Source organism: Pelobates fuscus, chromosome 9 (assembly GCF_036172605.1).
Source record: "Pelobates fuscus isolate aPelFus1 chromosome 9, aPelFus1.pri, whole genome shotgun sequence".
Taxonomy (NCBI): Eukaryota; Metazoa; Chordata; class Amphibia; order Anura; family Pelobatidae; genus Pelobates; species Pelobates fuscus.
This window is the reverse complement of record NC_086325.1, coordinates 159,730,730-159,756,978: the sequence shown is the minus strand read 5'-3', so window position 1 is coordinate 159,756,978 and position 26,249 is coordinate 159,730,730. Positions and strand designations below refer to the sequence as shown.

At 41.6% G+C, this 26,249-nt stretch overlaps 1 protein-coding gene across 1 annotated transcript in view; it reads right to left on the bottom strand.

Moving 5' to 3' along the window:
• The window catches only part of CCDC187 (coiled-coil domain containing 187), a 60,576-nt gene that overhangs the window by 27,372 nt on the left and 6,955 nt on the right, over window positions 1–26,249 (bottom strand). Inside the window, exons 4-13 of the mRNA XM_063431627.1 lie at window positions 20,418–20,514; window positions 18,911–19,007; window positions 17,800–18,395; window positions 13,363–13,452; window positions 12,368–12,457; window positions 7,879–8,004; window positions 6,170–6,744; window positions 5,391–5,482; window positions 3,934–4,529; window positions 3,390–3,483 (exon numbers count right to left, since the gene is read on the bottom strand). Coding sequence (XP_063287697.1) covers window positions 3,390–3,483; window positions 3,934–4,529; window positions 5,391–5,482; window positions 6,170–6,744; window positions 7,879–8,004; window positions 12,368–12,457; window positions 13,363–13,452; window positions 17,800–18,395; window positions 18,911–19,007; window positions 20,418–20,514 — 2,453 coding nt within the window. The remainder of the gene's footprint in view (window positions 1–3,389; window positions 3,484–3,933; window positions 4,530–5,390; window positions 5,483–6,169; window positions 6,745–7,878; window positions 8,005–12,367; window positions 12,458–13,362; window positions 13,453–17,799; window positions 18,396–18,910; window positions 19,008–20,417; window positions 20,515–26,249) is intronic.

Genomic DNA, 26,249 nt, shown 5'->3' with positions numbered 1-26,249 from the left:
TGGTACTGTCATAGACAAAAGGTACATAAAGGGTTACAGCCTTTGCCTTAGTTAAGTTCTTCTACGTCTGCAGGGGTTAAAAGCTAAATAGTTTTGTCTGCAGTTTCTGCAGATGGTTTTTCTGTTTCTCATGAAATGTTCGAGTTTGCTTTAACCTTGCATAGTTTAGATAACACTTTCAAGTAAGTCATTGTTGCTTTGACACATGCGTAGTAGACTAATGCCATTTTATATATGCAACACTCTCGCAATTAAATGATGAGATGATTTTGAACCACAAACGGAGTCTGTGGTTTTATTATCGGTTCTCCCGAGCGCTCGTATATCTAATTAGGAACCTTTGGTTATCTTTTGCATGATTTATCTATCATAAACTTCTATATCACTACAATCCCCACTTATAGGATACGTGGAGAGGTGTAGATATCGTATCAATGCGTAGACCATAGAAAGGGTTAGAAAGAAGAGAGACAACTAATAGTGCTCACTATAAAAAAAATATCGTAGGAGTATAAGTAATAAAATTGTGTACTCACATATGGTTGAGCAGGCGAGCTCATCCCAGGGCCCTATTTAGCCTTGTACTGCAGAGAGCCCCAAATGGAATTTTTCCCCCCAGTAAGTGGGTTAATCTCATAACAGCAGACATTAGGCTGCTAGAGTAGGACCTGCCAAAGATGGGGTACATTGACGTTGTGGCAGGCTTATGCAATGTATGATCATATAATGTAACTAAACCCCCATTATTTTTGCCTAGATTAGGTGATTTTTTTTAAAAAAAACTAACAAAATCTGTCAACATTGAAGTTGCTGTTTAGTGGAAGGTGAGTGCGTTGGATCTTGTGTATTACTTGAAAGTGTTATCTAAACTATGCGAAGTTAAAGCAAACTCGAACATTTCATAAGAAACAGAAAAACCATCTGCAGAAACTGCAGACAAAACTATTTAGCTTTTAACCCCTGCAGACGTGGAAGAACTTAACTAAGGCAAAGGCTGTAACCCTTTATGTACCTTTTGTCTATGACAGTACCACTGTATGCCATTCATACTAGAGCTAGGTCAAGCTCTACTACACGTGAGTAGGACTATAATAGACCCTATTGTCCAAATATTTACCTTCTGTACTAGATGTATTGCACCATTATTTTCTCCTCTCTCCACTTACGGATCCAAAGAAGTCGTCCCCATTTGGCGCACACAGAGAACATCTCCCCATATAGGCCGTCGGCTGTCCATCTGGCATAATTAAGGACTCTGTTTTGGTATCTCTCTTTTTTAAGGTTTATCTTCAGATTTACTATTGTACTTTGGACTTTTTTTGTTTACTATCATATCTAGTCTGTATTGGCGCCACCTTTTTTTGTCATGTCTTTTCTCTTTTTTTCTCTACAATTTTTATTTGTTTATGTAATTTTTTTTTTTTTGCACACGTCATGTGCAGTACCGACATTTTAGGATTACATGTACATATTGTTTTTTTGCACTTTAAAAAAATAAATATTTTGTAATATTCTATTTTTGTAGACAACACACCATATACCTTAGATTTGCACATGTATTGTTACTTGGAGAACCAAAACCAGCCGAACCCATTACTTAACAATACATCTTAGTGACAGATTCTGCAGCAATCATATTTATATAAGACAGAAGATGAGGCAAAACAATTACTCTAAATTAATCTTTGCCATGCCACAGGTTAAATCACTCTAATCCCCACGAGAAAAGGAGATCAGAAAAGATTTAAACTATGTGCTTATATTATTCAAATAACCAATTCTTGATGGTTCCACTAGGGAAACCATATGCTTCGATAGAAGAAGCAAAAAAAAAAAAAAAAAAACACAACAAATTTTATATGAGGCAAACAAGGTGCGTTACTACAACAGACATAACAACATAATAAAATCCACTAAATAAAAAAAGATTTTACAAATCCAAGAATATCCACAGATACATTGTCTATCATTGGCAATCGGCAAGATATCCCTATGGTTTTGCGTACATGTCAGTGTTAAGAGGATTTTACAGTGAATATTTTATGTTCCAACGCATGCTAACAGAACTTTCACGTGTCACCCAGTGAATTATAGGTTGGCAAGATGTCCAGAGTGATAATAAGTCTCCAGTGCTTACCTTAAGGGCAATGCTAGAACTATGATTGGGCACAAAATGTTCTCCCAGCTCCCGTTATGATTGTCCCTGTATACACCTAATTTCTCACTAGTGTAAAACAGTATTTTTTCTCCTAAAATGTTAAAGTTATTTTTTTAAAATAAGGATCAGAAAGTATTTTTTTCTGGGTGTAAAAACTAATGGATTGTGCTTAATATATGTTTTATAGCTGCCGGTATCACAACTTATGCTGTGGTATGGTATCAGTCGCAGTCATGCTATAATACGCCCAGGTAGAATATAACAAAGCGGGAGGCATTTTTTTAGAGCAGGGCCCAGATTTTTATATTTTAGTAATTATGAAAAAAATTCACCAGAAATTTTAAAAGATTTCACATATGCGCAAATATTTATTTATCTTCCCTATTTAAATCATATCTAAAACATAGCTCTATTATTTAAATGAAAGCAACAAAGAAAATTCTATGAAGAAAAAAACAAAACAAAACAACAACAACAAAGCAAACGTCAGTAAATGTCAACAGGCAAACCCTTAAAAAGAGCCATGGTCCGTCGAAGAGCTGTGCAACACTGCTCCCAAGTGGACAAATGTTGAACTGCCAGCATTTACAGCTATTGATCCATTGCAAGTGATAATACAGTTATGTAGAGGATACAATTTTAAATCATATGTGAACTTGTTAATTACTCCCTGCAGAAGTGCATCATTTTATTGTTTTAAAGCATGCAGTTCTGCATGCAGTATGATCAATCTTGGGTCATGCCACGTGGCGTGATCATTACCTATACACCACTCTTAAAGGGAAAATGGAATTAAACAAATTTTATACAAAATAAAATATTACATGCGTTATAACCACACTGTATTATTTTGTAAGTCATACATTTAAGTTAATTGCCTCTTTTCAGCATTTCTCCCAGCTTAATCGTGCACTGTGGGTGTGGGGGCAGCAATCTTTAAGTTCTATTTCTTTGGAAACACACATTATCCAATCAAAAAACGTGCAGTTAATCAAGAACTACATTCAAAAATCATTCTGGGACAGAATCAGACCTTCAAATTGATCACGGTCTTAAAATTGGTCATGGTCTCTTTTGACGAGCCACAGATGGCTGCCACCATGGAGTTTGTAAACTAGTAAGTAGGAAGAGTTCCCAGTTATGGTGCTGGGTCACTAACCAGATGTTAACTACAGTCAGGTTAACAATAAGGTTAACAGTAAGTTAACCTGCATCCCAGAGCATTTTTTACCTTGTGCTTGAGGATTGGCGGTTGGGGCTATCTTTTCGAGTCTTCTTGTCCTGATGTCTCTTATTGGTTGGAGACCTTTTGCGATCGCGGTACCCTTAAAAAGTACGGTAAATGCTCATTATATATATAAGGCACTTGGTCAAAGTTGCTTTGTTTATTAATTTGTTGTATTTTGTACTGGCATGTGAATATGCTAAATAAAAAAAAATAAAAAAATATATAAAATATTTTGAATATCAAGGTTATGGCAATGATCAAAATTGTTGAGTAATTGGTGCTAAATACTTATTCACTTGTTCCAAGTTTTGGAAAATATGGAAAAATAGCTGAATTTGGACATTTTTTCCAACTTACATATTTTGAAAAAAAAAAACTTGCATTCCCTATCTTTAAAAAAAAAAAAAAAATGAGTATGCAAACTTTCAATGTTGGTTAACGAGACCCTAATCAGATTACTGTATCACTCGCTATTTAGTAGACATCACATTGATAGATCTAAATTAGCTTTCTCATGAACAAATTAATGTGTATTTTTTACCAATACCTTTGTTAATGTGATATTCCCTGTCCATCACCTCCTCCATCATGGTGTCACTTCCAACATGACCAGACGTCTGTGGCAAATTATCATTTCTGGAAGTTGTGCTTACGGTATAGGTACCAAGGCTGCTATCACTCACTCTCCATTTTTCTAAATTTCTTCTTCTCTCAGTCTCAGGTTGGGCAGCTTTTCCATGTCTAATGGAAGACAGCTCTGGTGAGAACCTGGAGATCCTGTTGTTTGGCGAGCCAGTTGGGCTGACCTTCGCTGGTGAGGTGTGTTGTATTGGAACTGGATTACTACTGGGATCTTGGGGTATTTGTTTTGTTCCTAGCCTACTTGCTTCCACTTCAATCCTCTCCCCCAGCTCTTTGGCCACAGCCCAAATAGCCTTCATACGGTCTTGGTTATCTCGATATGGAGACAGGGATGGGTCTCTGTTTGGTGGTGAAGAATCGTATATGCCATCGTTTTTTGAAGAGATCTCTGCAATCTGCTTTTTTAATGTCATACTAAATGTATCCAAATCTTGAAGTTTGAGTGGACTAGAGTGTTCATCTTGGACAGGGTCCTTATTTGCATGGGGTGTGCCTTTTCTGCTAAAATACAATATGAAAATTCAATGTAAAAATAAATTATATCTGCAGAATGTCATATAGTCAACTGTTGATTATTTGAGAGTCCCTGGGGACCACGGCTGGTGGACATTTAACCTATCTAGATCATCAACCTCACAGAGTCATCATGAAAATGTGCCTTATACATTATCACCTGTGTGACTGCCAAACAGTTGGTAATTGAGGATGGAGCAAGGTGGATTAATGGTAAAGTCAATGCTTTACTGCGACGTTGAAACCAAACACTAATTTAGGGACTAATTTCCTGTGTTAACGTGCATTACCCCCTGCCACCAGCAGCAAACATCTAAATATGAATGCATTCAAGAGATTGAGGCTGACAGCCTTCATATTGCTTTTCCAGCAGACCACAGCAGAGTTACAATTGGTCACTTAATATTTTATTGAGGCAGTTGAGTTATCTTTTGTATTATAGATGTAAGTTTTGAAAGAACTGGAGATATCATACGTTTTCTCAATAATATTACGAGATTGTGTGATGCTTATTTCAAATGAACCTTTTATGTTTTCCTTTCGTTAAAGCAAACTGTGTCTTTCCTCTAACCATCTTTAGTGTGGGCAACAGTCCAGTTTCAAAGAATAATTCAGGGGTCTAATGAAGCTGACTCTGATCACATCTGTTAGTAAAGCAAACGCTGTCTCCTCTATATCCTAACCTACCAGTACTTACCTACCTACCTACCTGTACTATTCTTCTTTTTTTCTAAAATGTTTTCATAACTTGCAACTGTGTAAGCCATGAACTGTTTAAGAAAAATCTTCACCAATTTATCTACTGACATTATTTTGAGTTTTTTTTTTATCTAGATGAGGGGGACTTACCTGCTCTGATCTACTTCTTTAAGTAGAGCCAATGATTTTAACTGAACCCATTCAGGAATGCCTTTTTCCTCACTTCCGAGACACGTTGTTTCCTGCAAGACAATTCATATTCTGATTAGTGACGTGAGTAGACAAGACACACAGAACATTGTGCACAAAAGACCTGCTGATATTGTTTTGCTATTTTTTTCATTGTGCCCTTTACACGGTTTATTTTAAATAATAATAATAGTAATAAGATTGCAAAAAAACATTTGCAACTAAACAACTAGCAGTCTATAACTTGCAGGACAAAGTGGTGGGACACAGAATGACAAAAAATGCAGGTGTGCAATTCCCATAAACCATTGCTGCACAGAGGCCTAGGGGCTACGTACAGCAGCTTCACACAGGCTAAATAGTCTAGATTGAAGGAAGTTTCATTCATGAAAAAATATATTTTCTTAAAGTTATTCCTACAAATTTCACACAAACTAAAAATTCCAGGTTAGTTATTTTGGGATTTTACCAACCACCCAGAAAGGAACCCAACCGAGAACAATCTCATATGACAAACCACGTAAAGAACAGTCTGTGGCTCCATTTCAGTGGTTTTCACACTATGGTACACAGACCCTAAATGGCCCCAAAAAAGTGCGAAAGGAAAGGTGTGCAGATACAAGAAGTAAAACAGGGTCAGCGTCTTAAACGACAACTTTAGATTTTCAGGTAATTAAATAATATGATTTTGACAGCCACTGTTTAGTGGTATCATAATAACTTTAACGTTTATGTCTTACACAATGCTTTCTTTGGTGGTACTTGACACGTGCTTTGGGGTCACTCCTGAAGGGAAAAGCATCTTTTTGCTTCTTGAAGACAGCTTGCAATCTTTTCTGTCGCAACTGCGCAGCATTTTGTAACAAACTCTGGGCTTCTCGCTCTCGCTTCAGCCTCTCCATATTCTTTTTCTTCATGAAGTCCCGCACTTCCTCGACACTGTAGCTTCGAATCTTGTGTTTTCTACCCTGCTTCTGGTCTCCTTGTGCTACATTTTCCTTCTTAGGATTCTGTGCCAAGCTGACTAAATCTGTGAGAGATCTTTTAGGGGATGTACTTTCTGACCTCCTGGCTACATGTTGAAGGATCCCAGCTTCACTTTTTGGCATATCCACTCCTCTGCCTCTGTCTAAGACTCTCATCCCTGGTACTTCAGTAGAGATACGTTGTAGGGCTTCAGGTGTAGAGCTGTGCAGGTTTACGTCTGCGCAATGACCAGGCTTCCTACAGGCTTGGGTGAACGTTTTAGTATTCAGGTGACTAACAGGAGCATCTGACGGTAATAGCGTTTTCTGACTTATACTTTTGCAGCTTCCTAAAAATAAAATAAAAATGCAATTTAATAACACTTGTGTGTGTGTGTGCAATAGAAAATAGTAACACTGCACATTTCGACAGACTGCAATAAAAATATACAAAACTAAACCCTGTGCTCAAACTTCCACTACGCCTGGGTGGCAGCAATGACTATCGAACACATTAGTCCCAATACCTTTTGGCAGGTGAGCTTCACTTGAATGTCCATTGGAGTGATACTAAAAAAAAGCCAGTTATTAAAGGACCACTACAGTGCCAGGAAAACATACTTGTTTTCCTGGCACTATAGTGCCCTGAGGGTGCCCCCACCCTCAGGGACCCCCTCCCGCCGGGCTCTGGGATGAGGAAAGGGTTAAAACTTACCTTTATTCCAGCGCCGGGCAGGGAGCTCTCCTCTCCGCCTCCGATTCTCCCTTTTCACACTGAGAATCACGCAAGCGCCTCTAGCGGCTGTCAATAAGACAGCCACTAGAGGATTTGGAGGCTCGATTAACCCTTTTATAAACATAGCAGTTTCTCTGAAACTGCTATGTTTATAAAAAAAAAAAGGGTTAATCCTAGAGGGACCTGGCACCCAGACCACTTCATTAAGCTGAAGTGGTCTGGGTGCCTAGAGTGGTCCTTTAAATGTGGATGGGGATCTGTGATAGCGCGCAAGTAACTTTTTTCTTTTTTTTTTTTATTGTATAGACTGGAATAAAAGCAGGCATCGTGACATTTCAAGGTGAGAAAGACCAGAGCAAAATCAGACTGCTAATGAGAACACTGCAATTTGATCAAATATGAAAAGAAAAACACAGATGTCAACTGGTACCATTGCAAGTTCAGACCAATTGGTGAGACTGAAATTAAAGGACTTTGACAAAAGCAGACAGCTAATGATGACTTTGCAAAGTCAAAGAGTCTAGAACGAAAGCTGACAACACAGGATCTGCACTTGTAGTTAATCTTAAATTTAGATGCAGAAATTCTTGTATGTTATCTATATCTCCTGAATACGTTTCTTTTTTAGCACTCTACGAAGTAGCTCGGAATGCGGTGAATTGCTTGGGTTATAAAAGATAATGGTGTAACATACACACAAAAAGCCCACTCGGAAGGAACCCCTGGTGCGCACAAGGTAACAAGGTACCTGCTCTCATGGTAGCCCCACCATCTTCTTGAGAAACACGCAGCATTTTCGACACAACTGGACTTGGGCCGAGTAACTTCTTCACAAGCTTTTGTCCCTCCCTCCACGCGGACGCTCCGTATAGATCTGGAAACACACACAATGTTTCTATACCTGGCAACATTATAATAATAGGATGAAATCCTCCAGAACCATTAATAAAATAAATACACAAACAGAAAAGTATAGAAAAATCAGCTTGGACATCAAGTAGTGATGGCTAATACCGGTACGGCAAATGTCGGTTAACTACAGTTCCCATGATGTTCTGCTAGTTTTTAGGGTAGAAGTGGATGATCTATGACTTGTTTTAATGTCTAGGTGAATTCTAAGCTGCTGCTCCCAAGTCAAGTTGTTGTTCCTTCTCTGCTCAGAACTGCCGCTAGATTCTATTTGATATCTTAAATGAGGATTCTTGGGGGATTAAAAAAAATGCTCTGAGCTCAAAACAGATTTCATGTCATTAGCCAAAAGAATAGATGTATACAGAACACTGGATAGCTCACAAAGCATGACATAGCACATCGCCAATCACAAACTGGCACAAACCACGTATATAATCTCTTTCTGGCTAGCTTTTTGCATCATCATATTAGTCCAGTAAGGGCAAAATAATGGAGTATTGCAGCATTTTTTAACAGCGGGAAGCTACAAATTAATAAGGGGAATGGAAGATTTTAGTTATGAAAAAAGGTTAACAAATATATACCTGTTAATTTTAGAAAAACAGCGCCCCAGAGGGGATATGAGAGCATTATACAAATATAATCAGGGGACAATACAAGCCATTGTCTAGAAATCTATACATAAACAGGAGAATACAAAGGACAAGAGGTCACGTATTTAGAATGGAAGAAATTAGATTTAGTCTAAGGCTAAGGAAAGTTTTTTTTACAGTAAGAACAATAAGAATGTGGAATTCTCTGCCTGAAGAGGTGGTTTTATCAGAGTCTGTACAGATGTTTAATCAGCAACTAGATAAATACTTGTAAAAATAATAAAAGACCAAAAAAGGTAATTTCTTCATCAAGCTCTTCCTTGCCTTTCACAATCTTACCACTATGAGATCTGATGGTAAAAATGCTGACATGTATCAGTGAAATGAAACTTGATTTTCAACATTTAGGCCAAAGTAGCTCATGTTAATTCTTCACTGTTTAGTAAATAAACCCTTGAGTCTTTCAGTGCATTCACATGTAGACACCTAATAGGACAACAGGTGAAAATGACAAATCGACTTCACTTGTGACCCAACCAATAACCTTCCTATATAATATTCCGCTTCAGTAGATGACCTAACTAGAACTATCTGACGTTCTCCTATTGATTTAATGATTGCAATGATATACAAAAATCTTTCTGTTTTAACCCATGAAGTCCTGCCTATTCTTTTTAACAGTCTACGTAAAGTTCTGTATTTCCAAGATAAAACACCGGACTCTGATTGATTGACCCAAGACTCACAGTCAAACCAATAATTTCTCTCTAGTCTAAAAATCTTACATTGGGTTTGGCCCTAACTATATATTTTTTTCTGGAATTTTTATGTTTCAGCAACTGCAAATTAATTTTTTGTTAACAGCAGCAAATGTTCAATTCCGCTTCAATTCATCAAAAAGTGTAGGATGGTGACTCCGACCTCTGAACCTTCATTTATCTTAGCGGTGGTCATGCCCTGACATCACTGCTGACAGAAACTAATGACCAATAAAGACTTCTTGACACTGGCAGTTATCTTGATAAATGTTTCATCTGACCATGGTCTTAGCGACCAGTCTCTGCGGAGAAGAAAACCATTTTTCACATCATCCATTAAATGTCTAAATTTGATATTTTGCGCATATTAAGCAGTTGGACGAAGAAGGGGAAAAAAAATATATTATATGATCACGACCATTTACACTGCATGAATTGTATTGGATTGATTCTCATTCTTCTGTTTTTTTCCACTATGAACTAAACAGCAGAAACAATAACTTGACACGACATTAAAATATAGGACAAACTCAGAAAGCAGATGATGTGTTCATTTCCACAAATGCACTTCGACCCTTGTCCTTCAAGGTCATTCGGGCAAGATACAAGGTCATTGATGGTTTCGGAGATTTCCTTCACGGTTATTACTTAACGATATATCTCTGACATTCAAGAAGGCTGTGGTTTTAAATGCAAATAATGTGTTTGTCAATTATTTCAACTTGATCCTGCTGCACCGTATGGTAATTTGTCATTTCTAAGCAGGGGTATCTTAAAAGTAGACTTGCCTTTTTAGAAAACACATTAGCCATTCAAATCTGCTATTCTTTCATGCGGAAAACTTGACAATCAGGCTTATTTTATTGTTGCATTAAAGGGAAACTGTCACTTGCCAAGATTTTTAGTATGATGTTTACATTATCCCTATATTTCACAAATTTGTATTTTTGAGGTGACACAAATAAAATTAAATGTATGAATCCACAATTCTTTATCTTTTAACTGGGCTCTTCTATCATGACTACCCATCAGTCATTGTTATAAGCTTTGTCCTTTTTACCTGGCAGTCAGCATAGAGAAAGCATAGGAAGAAGAGGAGAGATTTTTTTAAAATCTATTTTTTCTATCTATTTGCATTGCGTGCCCTGGCTGTGCCTTGTCTGCACTGAATTATGATGTAATCTGCTAAATATTTAATATACCGTACATTTAAAAGAAAAAAGAGCATCTTATAAAAGGTTAACCTATGGGTGCCCAAAAGGACGATCTCCAGATGTTGTAGAACTACAACTCCCATGATGCTGTGCATACTTTTAGAATGCCTTTAGAATGACAATGCATCAAGGAAGCTGTAGTTTTAAAACATCTGGGGACCCACCTATTGGGCACCCCTGGGTTAACAGTCTTTTATTTAATGGTTTAATTCCTGAGAAGTGTCTGTTCTCCTTTGCAGCAGTACAAAAAAATAAAATAAACAACCAACAATTTTTCCATGAATTTATTTCAAACAATAATTCACGAAGATTGTTAATATTTTAATGTTATTAAGCTATAATATGTCTAACTGACTGACTGACTTGCCACTTGGAGATCTGTCAGGGTTGTAGTGGACTATACACATTTGTTTATGAAAGCTTTTGATTGATAAACAGGTTTTGCCAAATACTAGTATTTTTTTCATATGAATTTTTTTTCGCGCTGAAGACTATTATTTTGGCGTCCATCACACAAGTTACAAGGTATAATACTAAATAAATCCTATGCAATGATATAACATGATGTAATTTCCACAAAAGGCCACAAGGAGGCAGCACGGTGATTGATGAGTCCGTAGGATTCTGTCTTGTTTACTGAGCACCATTATGTTTGGCAACAGGACATCAGGTTCTTACTTTGAGACATTTGGGGAAAATGGTCAAGATGCCGAGTAAGAAAGTCTGAACTTTAGCCATGTTTTGTGTTCTACATGATAATCCACTTTCTTCCCCCGTAAATAATGAACAAACTCAATAACCAGGTAGCAAAATAAAAACGAATATCAAAATACATTGGAAAAGGAAACAAAATGCACATTTGCAGTCATGGTAGTAGACAGACGCCTGTAGGCATCTTCCTACTTTCCCTACAGCTATATCCAGCGTGTCTTTATGCCCATGCACCAGGCATGGCATGAATTGTATATAATACCATATTCAGAAAGAACTTAAATGGATACTGCGGGCACCAAAAAAACTTTAATGCATTTGATAGGTTTTGGTCTCATTAATATGCAGTTTTTTCCCCCACTCTCAACTCTTGATAGCTTTTGCACAAAAAATATGTTATACGCAGCACTATAAGCCGGCCTCCTTAGCCACGCCCCCTCATACCAGAAAGACTTCCTTATCAAATGTATGTACACAGTCTCAGCCGCAACTGCACTGAGTGAGCTGCTTCTAAGTCACAACCTGGCTGCAGACATGCAGAGAAACTACTAACAGGTAGTAATAACCTTAATATCTCTGTCTGGGTGTCCTCTCCTCCTAATGCAGGTTGTTTTGTAGTACTGTCAGTGGCTGATCTGTGTACATGCATTTGATAAGGAAATATTTCTGGCATTAGTGGGTGTGGCTAAAGAGGCAGACTTATAGTGCAGAATTGAGCTAAACATTTATTTTTTTTTGTGCAAAAATTATAAACAATTGAGCATGGAAAAAGCACAGCATATTAATGAGGCCAGGCCTATGAAATGCATTAATGTTGTATTGATGCTCGGAGTGTCCCTTTAAGAGCTTTGTTTAATTAGTGAGGGGCATTGATAATAAACACAAAATGAGTCTCTACCAGATTAAACGGGCCCTAAGAGAGAGAAACAAGACACAAATGGTATTTTATCATTTTACCGGATACAAAAATAATCTAATGTAAATATGTCAGAGAATAATCAATTGTATATGATCGTGGGTTCGCTGTAAAATGCATTAGTTTTACTCACCCGTGCTTCTTGCTTTTTTCTCTGGTGATGGGGATTCAAACGACAGTTTCCTAAAAACCGGACTCTTTTTTATGGCATTTTGGGGTTTTCCTATGGAAACAATAAAAAAAAAAGATATAAAATAAATTAAAACCAAAATAGTTTTTTTTTTTTTTAATTGTGCTCTTTATTTTATGTCTTGGGTGATAGTGTCACGTGTTCTTATTTTCATGCCTCAATAAAACAGTGTGAAGAAAAACACGTAGAGATCAGACGCTTGATTTATAAAGCGCCCATTTTTCGCGGTTTGTTTCTTTTCTTTATGTAGACAATGATGAGAATTTTAGAGATTTCGAAAAATCCAGAACACCGACAGGGAGAGTATTTAAATTTTTAAATATTTGAACTTTATTTTAATTTTGTTTTTGCTTTTTTTCCTCGCAACTATTTTTTATTTATTTATTTTTTTTCTACATAAATGCTATCACACAGTGCCCCAGATTTCAGCACTAGGACATCGCACTAGGACATTTCTCACACAGCATGAATTCCTGTAAGGGACATAATCAAAATCTGATTAAAGCAAAATTAAATAAAATTAAAAACATCCTGGAATCAGTAATATGGAATCATTTTTTAGAAGGTGCAAGAGAAGGGGGTATTAGGCACTGTATCACCTGGGACATTTTTACTGAAGTCCTCCAGACTTCTAAGCAAATGTGGCCAAATATTCAAAATGTAAAATCTTTAAACATATAAAAACTAACATAAAAACATCCAAAGGAGCCTCATTCTTCACTGTTGTGGCAACAAAGCCCTTCCCCTCGTAAATGTTTTAGCCTTGTGTCATATGACAACAGACTTGGATTAATCAGCCCCGCAGAAAATTTGACGAGATTGAAAAGTTGACCCTTGACAGTGTTTGTTCAGTGAAAAATGACAGGATGAGATTTCTAATGCTGTATATAGCTATATTCAGCAGAATTGGCTGGGACAGTCTATATGCATTAACTGACCTAAAGGTAGCGTTTCCATCCTATTTCTGCTCCTGGGTTCTCTCATCTCGGCAATTGAGCGGCCCGTCTTCTTACTTTGAGCACTGATACCTTGATAGCATTACAAAAAAGAGGAAACATAAGGATTTATGGAAAATATAGAAAACTATGTTCTTCAGGCATTGTGGCTTTTAGAACAATGTTTAAAATTTCTGGTCGCTATCTGCACTGTAGTATAGACAATAAATACGGTTGACACGTGTCCAGAGTCTGCCTGGACAAACCGGTATTTGAGATGGCTGTTCTACAAAACTGGACATTTAAATGTCGTGTATTTTCTTGTTGGTTTGCTGTTGCAATAGCGCTCACATTGCTGTGCCAAAAGAGGAAGCAGCACTGAGTCTGTGCTGCTCTCACCGTGAACGGCTCTGATGTCCATTGTGGTGGACAAAGCATGAAGCCCCCCTTGGTGGAGACTGGGAAGATATGACGCCATATCCCGTCTCCTCCAATCATTTGTACGTTACATCTCAATGGAGCAGTGACAGAGGTCTGTGGTGAGAAAAGCATGGATCATTCTGGTTCAGCCCAGTGCGCCACTACACCTCCGGGGCAAGGAGTAAAGTAAGAAGTGCAAAGTAGGGAAAAAATGGAAGAATGTTAGGTGAGCTAGGAGAAGGGGACAATAAAAAAAGAAGGCCAATATGCCTCCCTTTATTAGAGGTCACTCCAGAGTGGGGCATCATCAACACATTCCCTCTCATACCCCAGCCCCACTGTTTGTTGTTGGTTGTCTGCTATTTTATTTGGAGGACTGCTAGCAACACTGCCACCAAGGGGTTAATTCACTAAACACTTCATTGTAAATTCTAGGCCAATAAAGCCGAGTTTGAAAAATAGTCTAGATTTTTTTTGTTGCCTGTCAGGCAGGGCCGGATTAACATAGGGGCTGATGGAGCTGCAGCTCCAGGCCCAGGCCCATGGAATAGGCCCATTTAAAAAAAAAAAAAAAAAATGTTTATTTAATTATTTTTTATTTTTTTTACACACACTACTCTTGGGTTTGCCACCTGACTGGTATTTCACTGGCACAGCCGATATTTGAGGCTGCCTGGCCATGCCGGTATTGCAGTAATACCGGAAATACAAATGCACGTATTTTTTGCAGAATAAATGTAGATTACTCTGCAATACCAGCAACGGCCAGTAGGGGTCACTGTATGTGGAGAGAGGCAGGGATAGGAAGTTACAGCATATCCCTGCCTCTCTCTACTACTCACTGATCTGTGGGGGAGCAGCAACACAGCACAGAGTCCAGACAGCAGCTCTACAGCTCAGGTAAGTGAGGGATGGAGGGGGGGGGGGGAAGGCAGCAGGAACACATGGGGACACTGAGACACTAGGGGACACTGAGACACTAGGGGACACTGAGACACTAGGGGACACAGACACTAGGGGACATATGGGGACACAGATATTAGGGGACATATGGGGACACAGATATTAGGGGACATATGGGGACACAGACACTAGGGGACATATGGGGACACAGACACTAGGGGACACAGAGACACTAGGGGACACAGAGACACTAGGGGACGCTGAGACACTAGGGGACGCTGAGACACTAGGGGACGCTGAGACACACTTAGACATTGGGACACGGAAACACTATGTCCCCATGTCTCCCAGTGTCCCAGTGTCCCCTAGTCTCCCAGTGTCTGTGTTCCCATGTCTCTGTGTCCCTAGTGTCTTAGTGTCCCCAAATGTCTCAGTGTCCCCATTTCTCCCAGTTTCCCTAAATGTCTCAGTGTCCCCATGTCTCCCAGTTTCCCCATGTCTCTCAGTGTCCCCATGTCTCTCGGGGACACACTGAGACATTGGGACACTGGGAGACTAGGGGACTGGGAGACATGGGGACACTGACACTGTGATACATAGGGACACAGACACTGGGTGACTTGCGAGACTGAGACACTGGGAGCCAAGGAGACACTGGGAGCAATCCATCTGTACAGCAGAATCCAACTGTGAGTAGTTTGTTGGTGATTTTACAGAATTTCTCTGATGTCACTCCTTGTGATTTACATCATGTGATGTCATGCATAACTAATTAATTATACAAATGATTAAGGCTGGTATTTTTTTCCAAGAAAGGTGGCAACCTTAACTACTCTTCACATACTCTTGCTTAAAGGAGCACTATAGGGTCAGGAACACAATCATGTATTTCTGACCCTATTATGTTAAAATCACCACCCTGGCCCCTTCTTGCCTCCCTAAATATAGTAAAATATTACTTGTATTCAAGTCTGCAGCTGCTGGCTCTGCCTCTGAACTGACTGTCTGCTGACATCATCAGAAGTGGTGGTCTGAGCAAATTACAATACTTCCCCATAAGATTGGCTGAGACTGTCTAGAACTAGGCAGACCAGTGGCAGAGCCAGCACAAGTCCAACATAGCCCTGGCCAATCAGCATCTCCTCATAAAGATAAATTGAATCTATGCATCTCTATGAGGAAAGTTCAGTGTCTGCATGCAGAGGGTGGAGACACTGAGTGGCAGTGCTGCACACTAGGCAGTACTGCCCCAGGAAGCACCTCTAGCAGCCATCTAAGGAGCGGCCAGCCATCTCTGAAAAGACAGTGTTTACTGCAGAAAGCCTGAATGGAATCATTCTACTTACCAGAACAAATACAATAAGCTGTAGTTGTTCTGGTGACTATAGTGTCCCTTTAAGTTTGGAAGCTTAAGAGGGATGTATGGGAACAAAACTTGTGTGGATTGGCTGAGAAAATTAGTTTAGGTAATGCAGACGTCGGTCTCTCTAACACTGTGGCATGTCCCCTTTCTTCTACACTCACTACATACACATTTTCTCTGTCTCAGGAACTTCTGCCTGCTAGTAAGAAGGTAAGGAGACAAGTGGACCAGCCAGTGCTAGGGGACAGTCCTTAGAAAGCATGGAGTGAGCGCATCATTAGACGCATTTATGTCAAGCTCAGGGTGCTGCCTGCATAGTATGCCCTTAGTTGGACAGCCTGCATGATTGGCAGGCAGTCTGGCATGCATTCATGCCAGGCTGACCTTCCAATTCTTTGAACAAACATGCCCCCTTTTTGGGCACGTTTACCCCTTTTGGCGGGTCCGGTCACGTGATTCGCGCCAGTGGCACACCCTTTTACCCCGTCCATTGACTTCCTGCTTCACTGGACACTGCTGTTAGGGGGTATGAATTTACTTGAAAGATGAAAGCATAAATTAGAGAGAGATTAGCATAGGGTATGTGTTTTCTTATAGCTGCATCCTATGAGTTTCCCTCCAGTACCATCTCCATCAGATACATGACGCTTGGGAGGTATGACTGTTCTAGTGTTTTTGGTCGATAAGATTCCGTAATTAGGCCCATCATAACTGTCAGCACCAAGGCCCACTGTGCTCTTAATCCGGCCCTGCTGTCAGGGATATTCAAGTTGAAAATTCGACAGAAATAGATGAGAAGGGAAACATTGCCCAAATCAGCCACATTTTGCGCCTTATATTTGCAGTTCAGTGGTGAATTCTAGATAAACTCACGGGTTTTCGCAAATAATCCTCTATTTTACAAATTCTTTCTTAATTCATCACAACTTGAATTTTAGTGGCTAAATCACCAAACAATTTATTGCACTTAAAATACTGCAACACCCTCTAACTGTAATCTCTTCTCACTGTCCTCAGAGCCACGTTGTAAAACTACATTTCCCATGAGGCTTAACTATCTTTTAGGCCTTAACCTTTTTTTGTCTACTCTAAACAGCTAATGCCCCTTTTTCAGTTTACAAATTAAACACATTTTACACTTTTTTTCAGCCTGTTGTTACTAACCCAAAACCAATCCAACATTACAACGGTATCTGATCAATCGTATAATTTCATGGAGGACATCAAGAATCCGCCATTTTGTACTCCCAATGTTGTGTTATACGAATTACACAGTATATTCCCAGATAATGTTTATTAATTATAAGATTCTTAGGATGCAAAGAGTGTGCATGTTGTTCAATTTAATCTAATAATTCACATTTACCCAGGCTCACGTTCATTTTCGGCCAGTGAAGGCAAATTTGTTCATATACATATATGTTTTATCGAGGGTTTCCTGGTACTTCTGCGTTTTGAAGATAAATACAGTTTCAAATGTCATGCCATCTGATTTATAATTTATATATTTAATTTATATTGGTCTGAGAGTCTCTTGAAAAAGGCTTGGTTGTGACCAATGACAGTTGGCAGGACTCTTTGGCTAACTTTGCCTGAAAGTTAGGAAAATGTGAACCTCACGCAGTTATAAATATGGCTGCAAAGCACAACGCTGTACTTTTGTCAATTACAAAGATGGGTTTGCATCATTCATAAATGAGACAGTCTGATGCTATTAATGCTAATAAACGCTGGTCGATTAATATTTTTCTTACCTTTAAAGTTACGAGGAGGAGGGGCAAACGTCACCTTGCAAACCTTTCGTTTCAAGAGAGGCTTGATAATCGTTGCCCCAGCTTGCCAAGCGTTTGGTAGCCTTTCCCTTGAGGCATTCCGTCTTCGTTTCTGTTCTCTGATCTTCTCCTTCAATCTCTCTAGTTTGTCATTGGGTGATTTGTTCTTAAGGTAGTCCAGTTTCTGAGTATATAAGTCCCTCTTTGGAGATAACGTAGTCATGATGTGATATGCGGAAACGCAGGGCACATTTTGCTCCTCAGAGTGCAAGTTTTGGACAGTCAGTGGATAAGAAAACTCATCCAAATATGTGTTCAAAGTATCTTCTACCACATATTCTCTGGGTCTATTGCTTTCTAGAAAAGATATATCTCCAGAGGTTCTGTGAGTTTTCGCTGGTAACCAGTCCTGATCATCGAGCTTTGTGCTATATGCCATGATATGTCTTCTGTCCATATCGGTGGGAAATACCTTCCTTTCTGAAAAGAATGAGGACTTTGAAGACAAGTTTCTGCCTGAGCAGCCAAGTTTAATGTCTTCGATGGAAGAATCATATGTGTCATCCCTTTCTGGAAACCTATGTCACAAAAGCAATTTATGTTAATCAGTGAATGGCCAAGATATCCACAAAAAAACAACAACAACAAAAAAAAAACATATAAACAACACAACGCAAGAGGAAATCTCTTCTTTTTGTACAAGTTACAAGAAAACATACAAATTCGGCAGCCAATTCCAAAAAGGAGCATTATTTGCACGCTGGGTCATATTGTGTGAAGCAATTTTAAATTAAGTCTTAAAATACCCTTTCATTGCAAAAGAGGAGAGCCGCCAGTTGCATGGCATGCACATCAGTATCAATGCAATACAATACTTTATTTCTTTTCACAATGAACAATGAGTGGAAGTTGCTTCAGGGTCAGTACAGGGTTGTCCAACCATCTCCAGGTGTTGTTGGACTATAAAACACAAAATTCTACTGGGGAAATGTCTATCAGACAGAAGATTCATGGCTAAATGAGTGTCCCTAGTTCTAAGCACAGTTAACGAATCAATGGCGAAGTCAATTTAGTTTAATGTTGAAGTTTGTACCTGTCTAGTGTAAATGTCTCGTCTGCCCGTCTGCTGTGTTCCTTGATGTCTCCTAAGAGCAGCTGATCATTAATTGTGGTAAAACAAGAATCGTGCCCTGTATATGAAAACAATTTTAAAAAAATGTTATATATTTTTCTATGTCTTGAAGACTGCAGGCATGTATTCATCCAAATTTGAATATACACCTTCTTGCAATGCACAGAAAAAGCAAAAGGTAAATTTGACCTTGTCCTGTTGGCTACATGGCCTGCGAATGTTTTGCTGCACGTGTGCACAAACAAATAAGTGCAGCCATTGTTTATTAAATCAGACGTGACCATTTAAAGAACACCTGTCATATCCACAAGACGTGGTAACCGTCCACACAGTGGTGATGGTGAACAGTGGCCTTGCAGCTAGATGTGAATCTACAGCAGAGACCCTAAAAATTACAAGTGAAGTATAAAAGATTCAGTAAAACATTTAAAGAGGAACTGTCACTTATCTTGAATTTAAACCACCTATAACCTGAGATGTGCTGTTTTCTTTTAGATTAATATTAAAATGGACACTGTAGTCACTAGAACAACTACAGCTTATTGAATTTGTTCTGGTGAGTATAATCATTCCCTTCAGGCTTTTTGTTGTAAAACTTGTCTTTTCAGAGAAAATGCAGTATTTACATTACAGCCTAGTGATAACGCCACTGGCCACTCCTCAGATGGCTACTAGAGGTGTTTCCTGGGACAGGGCTGCACAGTTCCTATGGGAAAGCATTGTGATTGGCTTTGATCAATACTTTTGATGATGTCAGCCAAGCAGGCAGATCAGGGGCAGACCCGGCAGCAGCAGACTGGAATAAAGGTAAGATTTTATTAGATTTAGGGGGTCAAGGGGGATAGATGGCAGTTTTATCACTATAGCGTTTGTGTTCCTGGCTAGTGATGTTGCGAACATAAAATTTTCGGTTCGCGAACGGCGAATGAGAACTCCTGCAAATGTTCGCGAATAGGGCGAACCGCCATAGACTTCAATAGGCAGGTGAATTTTAAAACCCACAGGGACTCTTTCTGGCCACAATAGTGATGGAAAAGTTGTTTCAAGGGGACTAACATCTGGACTGTGGCATGCCGGAGGGGGATCCATGGCAAAACTCCCATGGGAAATTACATAGTTGATGCAGAGTCTGGTTTTAATCCATAAAGGGCATAAATCACCTAACATTCCTACATTGTTTGGAATAACGTGCTTTAAAGCACGTAAAATAAGGGGGGGGGGGACCTACTAAATAACAATAAGGGGGGGGGGACACCTACTGTCCTCCCCCTCTGTTTAAAAACAAACAGGCAGAGAAATTGGATGTTTAGTAACTAAACCAGCAATTGTAGAGAACATATGAGGGAATTGCAAATTTACGCCAATGGAGCTAAACTAAAAATGTTACCCAAATTATAAAAAAATTAAATAATAATAATAATCAAGTTATATTTACTTATTTTACAATAATTAAATAGAATCGACTAACCAGAAAATGAATCTCTATCAAACAACAGTCTCTGTGTTTTCGGCATCCATTTCCGCCTGTGAACCTCGGGACTCATTTTGTTCTCAATCCTTTGTAACTAGATAGAATACAGTGTTGTGTTCATAATAACGTTGGTGTCTGTTATTTGCAGCGATTTAATAAATTAAAAACATCAATTTGTGGAAAAAGGGTGGCCCTACCATGAATTTATTTCACGGTTATTCTCTTAACTGAGAAATGTGGATACCGTATTTATTGGCGTATAACACGCACTCTTTCTCCCTTAATATAGGGGGCAAATGATGTGCGTGTTATACGCCGATATACATATTTTTCACTCCATAAGACGCACTTTTTTCCCCCTCAAAAGTGAGGGGAAATGTCTGTGCGTCTTATGGAGCGAATGTGAAGGTTTACTTACCTGTCTTGAAGCGTGGGCCGGTGTTCAGCGCGCACCGCGGTACTGGAACTTCAATTTCAGGTTCCGGTTTACGGCGGGACTGAAAGGAAGTGCGCACTCAGTGTGCACACTTCCTTTCAGTCCCGTCGGAAACCGGAACCTGAAATTTAAGTTCCTGTACCGCGGTGCGCGCTGTGAAGCCGGCCCACGCTTTAAGTCAGGTAAGGAATTATGGGACAAGGGGAGGGAAAGTGCACTATGGGACAAGGGGAGGGGGGGACACTATGGGAGGGGGGGAGAACACTATGGGATGAGGGGAGGAACACTATGGGAGGGGGTGGAAAATACTATGGGGGGGGGAGAATACTATGGAAAGGGGGGGGAACACTATGGGATGAGGGTGGGGGAACACTGTGGGAGGGGGGAGAATACTATGGAAAGGGGGGAACACTATGGGATGAGGGTGGGGGAACACTGTGGGAGGGGGGGAGAATACTATGGAAAGGGGGGGAACACTATGGGATGAGGGTGGGGGAACACTATGGGAGGGGGGGAGAATACTATGGGAGGGAGGGAAATTTCCTTCTTAAAATGAGGTGCGTGTTATACACCGGGGCATGTTATACGCCGATAAATACGGTAATGGAAAATGGAAGTTAAAGATTTAGACCACAATGGCTAAGCTAAGAAGAGAGGTCATTTGGAGGGGTTTTTTTTCTTCATAATGTCACTTTCTGGACCTACAATTTGAAATTTCCTGGAAAAGAGAGGGTTAAGCCAATTTATTTTCATGTTTTCAATGTTAATTAAAAATATGTTTGAAAAATTGGTCACTGGGCTAACATTTTCAAATGAAGAATGGGTCAACAAGCAATTCGTTTTGACCACGAATCCACTGTTCTAGAAAGTCCCTACTGGATATAAGGGGGAGTTACATGACACAAAAGAATAACCCAGTCAGATTTTTAGATTGTTACCAGTTTAACTATATAGCACAATCGTATTCTACAGGACATTCGAAATGGTGGTAACGTGAGCCAAACAGGCAAAAGGTTGTCTGCATGTTTGGGTTTTTTGAGAGACGGAAAATCAAACCAGCTCACTCATAATGTCCCTAGAGAGTAATTTTCCGGACCCAACGCACACAATACAATACAATACCCGTTGTCTGTTATTTTTAATGATTATAGTGGGACATGCCTGGGCTTGCAAAATCATCACTCTCTTCTTCAGCCAAATAACACGCGGTAATAAAACGAAGGACATACAAATAATCTTTCATTTGTTCTTTAATTTATTTTTTTACAATTCTTTATTTTTGTCGTGCAAGTAAATATATTCCAGCGATTTGTAGCGATTTTTTTAAAGTGAATTGCAAACTTGGGGATAAAATAGCTAAATGGGGAACTTAATTTAATAAAGCTATTTTTTAACAGCTAGAAGTTTTATCCTAAAATCTGCAATTCTCTTCTCACTTGCCAGTAATTCCTGATTTACTGAATGTAGCTCTGTATTAATAAATGTGGTTTCTGATTACAGCAAAGCATCTTCAGTTCACCGAGTTAACTAACATTCTGTTATATACAGGCTAGGTGACAGGTAATAACAATGCATGACTGCTGACCCAACCAGTCCCCGACCAAAACCCGTTGCCCCCCAATAATACACGTGACAACTCATTCTTGTGGGTAAGGGCAACGGCCACAGCTTTATTTAATATAACAATTTCAACTTAGTCCAACTCTGCCAGCTGTTGGGTGTTTCCCAACAGGCAGTTCTCCCAAATTCTGTAACATGAGCCTCGACAGCCGGCTCCTCGCCATCAGCTCCGTGCAGGCTGTCGTCTCCCCAAAGTTCCTTTTTTCTTCTGCGCTGTCCAGGGAAACCCGCCAAGCTGTGACAACACAAAGAACAAAAACAAGACACAAGCCACAACACCAGAAACAGGGTGGGAGGGTGGGAAAAACAGTCAGGAGCCCTCACTTATCCTGCTGACTGGTGAGTCCCCTCCCTCTCCCTTTCCTTAAGAACCACAAATGTATCCATTTTAACCCAGCCTCCAATCTTGGGCAGCAGTCATGCTCCCCCTTCCTTACTGTTCCAGGGGGAAACTTGACTGCTGACCCAACCAGTCCCCGACCAAAACCCGTTGCCCCCCAATAATACAAGTGACAACTCATTCTTGTGGGTAAGGGCAACGGCCACAGCTTTATTTAATATAACAATTTCAACTTAGTCCAACTCTGCCAGCTGTTGGGTGTTTCCCAACAGGCAGTTCTCCCAAATTCTGTAACATGAGCCTCGACAGCCGGCTCCTCGCCATCAGCTCCGTGCAGGCTGTCGTCTCCCCAAAGTTCCTTTTTTCTTCTGCGCTGTCCAGGGAAACCCGCCACCGCGATGCCCACCTCGCGCACTACGCTGCGCGGGCATCGCGCCCCCCCGCCGACAGCGCTGCCTCAATTCCAGTTTGCAGACCCAGATTGAAGATATCTAACCCAATGGGGGACAAATGAACACCATCCCGTCTCATTACATCATCATTAGCCCCTTCTAACTCGAAATGCCGGACTACTATACCCCCCAGTTGGCGCACAAACCGGGCCATGGACATATTAACCTTGCGCCTATAGCGCTCTAACGCCTTACCATGCCCACCGGTTCGCCAGACCGGGCGCGGAACGATTTCGGACCAGACGAGGGTCAGGTCCCGAAACAACGCAAAACAGCGGGCCACGTCATGCCGCATTGCCCGAACCAGATCCACCGACCGTCGCCGTCCGACATCGTTCCCGCCCGCGTGAACCACCAAGGTAACCGGCCCTGATACGCAGCCCCGGAGCTGCACCAATTCAGCGTATAACCCGTCCCAGGACAAACCCCGAATCCCCCTCCAACGTACCCGTGCTACCTCGTATGATAAACCGAGGTTACGGCCATAGGGTCTATTCTCCGCTCGCCTAGCAGCCCAATAAACAAAGGAATGTCCCACGATCCAGACAAATCGAGGAGAAGGACCTACAACGAAAATAACAAACAACCATAACTGTTGCCACTTGTTTACAGCAAATGGGGGCGCACATAAAGCCGGTACCGACCCGACTGCCAGCGCCCCAAACGCTTGACCACCTCTGCGGGGAAGCCCAGCTGACTAGCCTGCGTGGCAGCCCCGATTCGAAATGAGTGCGTGGTGTACAAACCTGGAGACAGCCCAATACTAACCACACCTGCCCGGAGGACCCTGGCGAATTGAAACCGGCTGAGTGATGACCCATCCCGGTGTCGCAACAGGGACCCCGCCTCCGATCCACGAACCTCCAAGAATTCCCTCACCAACCGAACCGGACAAAACCGCTCACCAGTAGCCTGAATTCGCACCGATGCGCCCTCGCCTGCCTGATCGGTCTTAGACTTTCGAACGAGCAACGTCACGTCGCCCGTCGATACCCTGAGATCAGTGATTTGCATGGCACCTGGCGCTCGTGTACTTGGAGCCACCAGCTCGCCTATCCGAAGAGCCGCAAAGAAGCAGAGAGCAAAAGCGGCCCGGAACAGGAGAACCTCGTAGGCCGAGACACAAATCTGGGGCAGACACTCCAGGAGTCTGCCCAAGATCTCGTAGGAGATTGGACGCCGAGAGTCCCGCTTACGGCCCTTCTTCCAGCCCTTCATAACCCGCGAGATGCAGAATGCCTTGGTAGCATCCTGCCACCCACACCACTGGAACAGAAAAGACAGTGCCGCTAACGACCTATCGGCCGCTGCTGCCGACTTCCCCTCCTCGCAGAGTAACTCCAAGAAGGCCAGAGTCGCTCCCAACCTACCTTCGTCCGAAGACGTCTCACTGCCCTTGCAGACATCCCTCCATTTCCGCCATACCGCAGAATACGACCTCCACGTTGACTCAGATAACGACTCCCTCACCAACCGGCTCAAATGGTGGAAACCAGGTCCCATATGCCCGCCGGGCACGAGGTGCCAGTCCGCGCAGCCTCGGGAGCCGCCACTCGAAACCGGTCCCACTGAAACCGAGAGAGAGAGTCGGCTATAATGTTCTGCTCCCCAGGCACATGGCGCGCAACCAACCACAAATTATGTGCTAAGCTAAGCAGTACCAGGCGCCTAAGGAGCGACAACACTGGAGGCGACGAAGACGAAGATCGGTTGATCACATGGACCACACTCATGTTGTCCGTGTGCACCACCACCTTACGGTTCGACAGCTCAACACCCCAGAGCTCCACCGCCACCACAATTGGAAAGAGCTCCAGAAACGTTAAGTTACTCACCAATTCAGTCTCTAGCCATTGGCGGGGCCAGGCTTCCGCACACCACCGCCCTTGAAAGTAGGCCCCGAAACCCACGGACCCAGACGCGTCAGTGTACAATTCCAAATCTGTGTTGGACACCGCCGGGCGCAGCCAGCAGGATTGCCCGTTGTACCTACCCAGAAATGAACTCCAAACTTGCAGGTCCTCTCGATGCCGTTGAGTAATCCGAATAAAGTGAAACGGCTGCCTGACTCCGACCGTCGACAACGACAAGCGACGGCAAAAGGCCCTGCCCATCGGCAATACCCGACAGGCAAAGTTCAGATGCCCTAACAAGGCCTGTAACCGCCGCAGCTGTACTTTTTTGGCCCCTTTCACCGAATCCACCAGCCGAAGCAGGTGATTTAGTTTCTCGTCCGGCAAACGGAAAACCATACTCCCCGTGTCCACCTCAATACCCAAGTAGGACAGGACTCCCACTGGCCCTAACGTCTTCTCGACCGCTATTGGCACGCCAAAATCCGCCGCAACGGCTCGAAAGGAATCTAAGAGCACCACGCAGTCATCCGACTCCCGTGGGCCCACAAACAGAAAATCGTCTAGGTAATGCGTTATCGACTCTATCCCTGCAACCCGAGCGACCACCCATTCCAAAAAAGACGCAAACATTTCAAAGTAGGAACAAGAGATAGCGCAGCCCATTGGCAAACACATATCATAGTAAAATGAACCTTGGAACCGACAACCCAACAGATGAAAACAGTCCGGGTGGACCGGGAGCAGTCGAAAAGCAGACTCAATGTCCGACTTAGCCAACAGCGCTCCCTGCCCTGCCTCCCGTACCAACTCTAAAGCTCGATCAAACGAGGCGTATCGAACGTGTGACTCTTCCTTGCCAATGTCATCATTCACCGACCCACCCGATGGGTAGGACAGGTGGTGAATGAGACGAAAGGATCCCGGCTCTTTCTTAGGAACCAACCCCAGCGGGGACACCCGCAAATTGGGAAATGGAGGCGTGTCAAACGGACCCGCCATCCTACCCAAACGAATTTCCTTCCCCAACTTATCCCCCAGAATAGCCTCTTTTCCTACAACCGAACGCAGGTTGTCCGCCAGCGAAGGGGAATCCGAATAAACAAACGGAATCCAAAACCCTGTCGA